This window comes from Passer domesticus, unplaced genomic scaffold (genome assembly GCF_036417665.1).
Source record: "Passer domesticus isolate bPasDom1 unplaced genomic scaffold, bPasDom1.hap1 HAP1_SCAFFOLD_44, whole genome shotgun sequence".
NCBI classification, from domain to species: domain Eukaryota; kingdom Metazoa; phylum Chordata; class Aves; order Passeriformes; family Passeridae; genus Passer; species Passer domesticus.
The window spans coordinates 2404743-2411566 of record NW_026990160.1 but is presented as its reverse complement, the minus strand read 5'-3'; the positions used below and the strand labels follow the sequence as shown (position 1 = coordinate 2411566).

Here is a 6824-nt window from a genome sequence, read left to right as displayed (position 1 = left end):
CTGTAGTGATTTATGCCCGGGGATCCTGCCAACCACACCCATTTCAATGTTGCAACAACCTAACTCTGGGCTGCAGTATGTGAATCACACTCTGCTGTGTGAGCTGGCAGAGCACCAGAGCAGGCACTGAAGAAGGGGCATTCGGTACATTAGTGAAGTGAGTGCTGGAACCTGGGCTAGCTCTTAGAACTCCGGCACTACGGCAGGAGTCGGGAACTGCCTCGCTATGGGGATTTACCAGAGGCAGAACCTTTAGTGCCACTTGCTCTCCAGTGCCAGACACAAGCCACGACAGGGACGAGGCACAGGAGAAAGGAGGAGGCGTCCCGTCTTCAGGTTCTGCAAGGAACAGCTTAGTCCAGGTGAAGAGAACAGGATGAGAAGCCCCTAGCTGTACTGCCCAAGGGGTTTTGTACACATACAAGTCATGGGGTGGATGCAAACAATGAACCAATAGGGAATCCTCAGGAGAGGAGTGAGGGGATTACATCAAGTGTCTGGGGCCAGTTGGGGTAGGAGGGTGGAGAGGATGGGTCACAAGGGCCAATGGGGCTTCCAGGAGTAGGGGAATTCCAAAGGGGAGTTGCAATCAGGGATTAGCCCAAAGGTTTGGGAACCAAGGGTCTGGGTTGCCTTGACAGGCAGGGAAAGAGCTGGAACAAGGGGTGGGGAAGGGCATGAGGGACAGTTTGGAGCGAGGGTAAAACCCACAGGTAAACCAACTCAGGAAAAACATGGGGGCACAACAGAGCCCTTAAACAAGACTTGAAATGGAATCAATACAATAAATTTGAACTGCAACAATCAAGAGCATCTTGAGGGATGCAGCCTGACCAGCAATGTTAGCAGGCAAAACAAAGTTTTTGCTGAGCAATGGCCCTTTGATGAAGCAAAACATTTACAATCAGGGCAGTCCATTCATGCGGATGGGCGCACACTCTGGGGGTACAGCTGAGGCCATGAGGTCACAGCAGGGCTCTGGGGTCACAGCAGGTTGAGCTCTCAGCAGGCCCTGAGGTCACAGAGGTGCCAGAGGTGCCAGAGCCCCGTGGTTGCACAGCAGCACAAGGAGCCAGCAGTCAGTCCCTGAGCACAACTGTTGCGGCAGCAGCGGCGGTGGCAGCAGCGGTGCTGACGTTGGGACAGCGGTGTCGGGACAGCGGTGGCAGCAAGAGCTGCGGGACTGGCGGAGGACAAGGCACCATGGCCCTTGCTCTGCGCCTCCTACTCCTGCTGCTCCTGGCCGTGGCCCTGCCTGCCAGGGCTGCCCAGGCTGCTCCGCTGCAAGCGCGGCGAGCAGGTGAGCCGGCAGCCTGGCTGCCCTTTCCCGGCACAGCGCTCCCTGCTCCCTGGGAAGCGCTGGGAATGGTTTTGCCCAGGGCTTTAGGGAGGGTTTCCTCTGTGGGAGGGAGAGAGACCCCACGGGCCCTGGGCTACTCCAGCCACCCCTCCAGAGATGTTGCAAAGGGCCTGCAAAGAGGTTGGAGAGTGACCAGGAGCCAGCCCAGAGCTCCCCAGGCCCCTGTGCAGCTTTGGCCATGTCCATTCCCATCTGGCTCCCACAGCCTTACCCAAGACCCCTGCAGTGCCCAGTTCCCTGTGGCAGAAGGGGATCCCAGCACACCATGGAAATGTTTCTGATCTCTGCTCCCTTCTAGACTGGAATTGTGACATGGGTTCTCAGGAAGTCCTGATGAATGATGGTTTGAAGTTCCTAGAGGATGCTGGAGGCAAGTTTTCATTCAGCCTTTCCTGAGTGAATAATCAGGATCAATGCAACAAAAGATCACTTATAAACCATTAATGTTATCATAATCTTAAGGTTGAAAGAATCTGGAAACCTTGCCCTGCTCCCTTCTGGAGGCCTGAGGGCTCCCACAGGATCACTGTCAGTGGGAGGAAGGAGCATTTAGCTTTCAATCTTCCTCCCGTGTGCAATGCCAGTGTGTCCTTCCGTGTGCTCTGTGCAGCCACAGAGAAGAGCAGAAAGAGAAGGGGCTGGGCCGGGGCCAGGGCTGTGCCCCAGGGCTGAGCCTTGTGGGCAGCCTGAGGATCTCCTGCAGTGCCACAGGAGCTCTTCTGTCCTGCCTTTCTTTGCAGCTGAACCTGCCGGTGAAGGTCCCACATCCAGGACTGAGGCTCTGGGAGATGCTGAGGGTAGGTCAAGGCCTTTCCCCTGGGAGAGCTGCCAGCTCAGAGCCCAAACTTGGCCACGGAGGCATTGCTGCAGGTGCCAGCACAGAACCATGCACGTGTGTGCCCTCGCCCTGCACGATCCCCTCACCGCTCCTGCGGCTCAGTGGTGCCCGTGCAGATCAGCAGAGATGGCAGAAGCTTCTGTGGCTGTTGAGTTACAGGTGTGTCTGCAGGGAGGACTTCTCCAGCTCCAGCGCTGGATGCTCAGCCCCAACCCAGCTCCCATGGCAGGGGTGAGTAGTGTGTCCCTGCTGACCACACAAGTTGAGCTCTGCTTTTGTGGGATCCATTCCTGGGAAATGGAAATATTTTTCTCTAAGGTTCTCCGACAGGGAAGATCCAAGACAGAACAGACCAGATATCCCTGGAACCCCCCAAACAGACGAAGCAAGAGCTGAAGGAAATGTGGCAGGGAGGACAAGGTGGGTGCATTTTCCTCATGCTTTCCCTGGGACTCAGCAGCCGGGGGCTTTGGCTACACATCTGGATGAGACTGTCCCGGCACAGCAGGAAGGGATCCATGGCCCATTCCCAATGAGGAATGTTTCCATCTGATCCAGCTGTGCCTTTTCCTTTTTCCAGAAATGAAAGGAGAGCCTGTGCACATGGAAGCATTACCCAGAGGAAGCAGTGGTTCCATGCCAGCCTCTGCTGCAGGAAGGGAGGCCATGCCAGACCCAGGCCCAGGAGGTAATCGCTGTGCCTCTGGGCCTGAGCCCTGCTGAGGCTTGAGCTGCCCTCTCTGCTGCTTGGCAGTGCGGGCACAGCCTGGACTAGAGCGGCACAGCCCAGGGGAATTATCCCCAACAGGCTCAGGGCACTTGGGTACTGAGCAGTCCTGCTGGGGTCCCTCCTTGGGAGACATGTCCTGAAACCTGGCAGCGACTGCACGGGGTGCCCACGGTGGGGAAAGGACAGAGGGGGAGAGCAAGGCTCCAGTGTGTCCTGAGAGGACCTGGCTGTTTGCCCTTGGGATCTGGGAGCTGTCCCAGCAGAAGGAGGGCGGGAGGGAGGGAGGGAGGGAGGGAGGGAGGGAGGGAGGGAGGGAGGGAGGGAGGGAGGGAGGGAGGGAGGGAGGGAGGGAGGGAGGGAGGCATAGCTGTGGCACTGCCTGCTGCAGTTTTCCCGAGGGCTTCAGGGAGGATTTCTTCTGTGTATGAGGGAGAGAGTCCCAGGGCCCTGCATTTCTCCAGCCACCCCTCCCAGGGATGTTGCTGAGGGCAGGGAAAGAGTGTGGAGAGTGACCAGGAGCCAGCCCAGAGCTCCCCAGGACCCTGTGCACCTTTGGCCATGTCTCTGTTCACATCTGGCTCCCACAGCTTTACCCTTGCAGTGCCCAGTTCCCTGTGGCAGAAAGGGATCCCAGCACACCCTGGAAAGTGTTCTCATCTGTGCTCCGTTCTAGATGAGGTTGCCGGGAAGGCTTCTCCATTAGCTTGGATGAATAAAGTTTCCAAGCCCTTGGAGCCTCCTGCAGGTATGTTCTCAGTGTGGCACCAAGGAAGAATTGTAGACAACTGGGCATGAACCAGGTGACAGAAGCTTCTGTGGCTGTTGTGTTACAGATGTGTCTACAGGGAGGACTTCTCCAGCTCCTACCTTGGAAGCTGCACAAAAGCCCAGCTCCCATCAGAGTGGTGAGTAGTGTGTCCTGCTGACCGCACATGCTGATCCCTGGTTTTGTAGGATCCATTCCTGGGAAATGGAAATATTTTACTCTAAGTTACTCCAACAGGGAAAATCCAAGATACAACAGATAATATATCCCTGGAACCATCCAAACAGATGAGGCAAGAGCTGAAGGAACTCCTGCAGACAAGACAAGGTGGGTGCATTTCCCTCATGCTGTCCCTGGGACTCAGCAGCCGGGGGCTTTGGCTGCACATCTGGACTCGCCGTGCCCGGCACAGCAGGAAGGGATCCATGGCAGCCTCGCTGCCCCGCTGCTGCTTTCACACCCTGCAGGGCTGTTTCCCAGCCTGGCCTGGCTGCACTTCCTCCCCAGCCTCTGCAGGAAGGCATTTGGCATCAGCTGACAGGCAGCCCAAACTGTAACACACCCTGAGATCCCCCACTATATCCAGCCCTACAGATTAGGAAAGGGTGGCTGTTTGGAGGTGGAAGTGCTCACATCATGCCACTGTAACCTGCCCATTTTCCTGCTCCATAAATTTCACAAATATTACCTCAGATACCACCACCCAACTGGGAACAGCCCCATCTGATGCAGCTGTTTCCCTTCCTTTGTCAAGAGATGGACATAGTGCTTCAGTGGAAGGTGGCATTTCTTGAAGGAAGCACTCCATCTTCAGTGCCAGCCTCTGCTGCAGGAAAGAAGGCAATGCCAGACACGGGCACAGGCACAGCAGGTAATTGCTGTGCTGGGCTCAGCCCTGGCCGGGGCTGTGTGGCAGCAGCTCTTCCCCCAGGGCCTGCCCTTGCCCGGCCCGGCAGCAGCCAAAGCTGGAGGTGCCTTGGCTTCCAGGCCTCAGGAGCTCGTTCAGAGCCCTGGGAAACGGGACTGGTGCAGCAACGTCCCTCGCGCTGCAGCTGCTGCGGAGTTGGCCCTGAGTGCCCAGAGGCCCAAGGCACAGGAGCAGCCCCGAGCAGGAGCCCTGCTGCCAGCCCAGGGCCAGAGCCAGCCTTGGCACACAATGGAAACAGTTCTCATCTTGGTTTTCTTCCAGACTGGGATGCTGGGAAGGATTCTCCGTTAGCCTGGCGCTATGAAGTTGTGAAACCCTCTGGGCATTCTGCAGGTATGTTCTCACTGTTCCACCAAGGCGTAATGTTTGACTGACTGGTCAGGACCAGGTGACAGAAGCTTCTGTGGCTGTTGTGTTCCAGATGTGTCTGCAGGGACGACTTCACCAACTCCTACCTTGGATGCTGCACAAAAGGCCAGCTCCCATCACAGGAGTGAGTAGTGTGTCCCTGCTGACCCCTCAGGCTGAGCCCTGCTTTTGTGAGATCCATTCCTGGGAAATTGAACTACTTTCTCTTAAGGTCCTACGATAGGAGAGACCAAAGACATGGCAGGCAAGAAATTCCAGGACCCATTAGAAATCATGTGGCAAATGCTGAAGGAACGTCTGCAGAGAAAGCAAGGTGGGTGCATTTCCCTTGTGCTGTCCCTGGGACTCAGCAGCCGGGGGCTTTGGCTGCACATCTGGACACGCTGTGCCCGGCACAGCGGGAAGGGATCCATGGCAGCCTCGCTGCCCCGCTGCTGCTTTCACACCCTGCAGGGCTGTTTCCCAGCCTGGCCTGGCTGCAGCTTCTGCCCAGCCTCTGCAGGAAGGAATTTGGCATCAGCTGATAGGCAGCCCTAATTGCACCATACTCCATGCCCACCCTCAGATCCTCTACAATTTCCTGGTGTCCAGGCAGATCAGATGTTGGAGCTGTTTGATGAAGGAAGCAGCCTTGGGTTGTCCCAAAATCCTGGGTGTTTTCTGATCCTTATCCATTCCTTTCACAAGTGATGCCTCCTGAAATTGTCCCCTACCCCATTTCCAGTGAGGAATGTTTCCATCTGATCCAGCTGTCTCTTTCCCATTCTCCAGAAATGAAAGGAGAGCCTGTGCACATGGAAGCACTTCCCAGAGGAAGCAGTGGTTCCGTGCCAGCCTCTGCTGCAGGAAGGGAGGCTGTACAAGGCACAGGCACAGGAGGTAATTGCTGTGCCTCTGCGCCTGAGCCCTGCTGAGGCTTGAGCTGCCCTCTCTGCTGCTTGGCAGTGCGGGCACAGCCTGGACTAGAGCGGCACAGCCCAGGGGAATTATCCCGAGCAGGCTCAGGGCACTCGGGTACTGAGCAGTCCTGCTGGGGTCCCTCCATGGGAGACATGTCCTGAAACCTGGCAGTGACTGCACGGGGTGCCCACGGTGGGGAAAGGACAGAGGGGGAGAGCAAGGTTCCAGTGTGTCCTGAGAGGGCCTGGCTGTTTGCCCTTGGGCTGTGGGAGCTGTCCCCACAGAAGGAGGGCAGGAGGGACAGAGGGAGGGAGGGATAGCTCTGGCAATGCCTCCTGCCGTTTTCCCCAGGGCTTTAGGGAGGATTTCTTTTGTATGTGAAGGAGAGAGCCCCGGGGCCCTGTGGTGCTCCAGCCACCCCTAGCAGGGATGTTGCTGAGGGCAGGGAAAGAGTGTGGAGAGTGACCAGGAGCCAGCCCAGAGCTCCCTAGGCCCCTGTGCACCTTTGGCCATGTCCATTCCCATCTGGCTCCCATGGCCTTAGCCGACCCCCTGGCAGTGCCCAGTTCCCTGTGGCAGAACGGGATCCTAGAATGCCACTGATATCGTTCTGATATCTGCTCCCTTCTAGACTGGAATCATGACTTTGATTTTTTTGAAGCCTTGCCGGAAAATGGCTTGAAATTCCTGGAGGATGCTGGAGTCTATTCCTCCATGTGGCTTTCTTGACAGAATAATCAGTGTCAATGAGACAAGAGCTCACTCATAAGCCATTTCCCTTAACATTATGGAAGGGCTGAGGGATTCTGAGAATCTTGCCCTGCTCCCTTCTGGAGCCCTGAGGGATCCCACAGGATTGCTGTCAGTGGGAGGAAGGAGCATTTAGCTTTCAATCTTCCTCCCGTGTGCAATGCCAGTGTGTCCTACCATGTG

General features: G+C 56.6%; 1 protein-coding gene across 1 annotated transcript in view; it reads left to right on the top strand.

The window, feature by feature from the left end:
- Positions 1-1208: 1208 nt before the first annotated feature.
- The window catches only part of LOC135292737 (uncharacterized), a 102045-nt gene continuing 96429 nt past the window's right edge, over positions 1209-6824 (top strand). Inside the window, exons 1-14 of the mRNA XM_064406833.1 lie at positions 1209-1300; positions 1659-1730; positions 2101-2157; positions 2358-2429; positions 2517-2618; positions 2779-2886; positions 3602-3673; positions 3762-3833; positions 3932-4021; positions 4449-4565; positions 4884-4955; positions 5044-5115; positions 5203-5304; positions 5763-5870. Coding sequence (XP_064262903.1) covers positions 1673-1730; positions 2101-2157; positions 2358-2429; positions 2517-2618; positions 2779-2886; positions 3602-3673; positions 3762-3833; positions 3932-4021; positions 4449-4565; positions 4884-4955; positions 5044-5115; positions 5203-5304; positions 5763-5870 — 1102 coding nt within the window. The 5' untranslated portion in view covers positions 1209-1300; positions 1659-1672. The remainder of the gene's footprint in view (positions 1301-1658; positions 1731-2100; positions 2158-2357; positions 2430-2516; positions 2619-2778; positions 2887-3601; positions 3674-3761; positions 3834-3931; positions 4022-4448; positions 4566-4883; positions 4956-5043; positions 5116-5202; positions 5305-5762; positions 5871-6824) is intronic.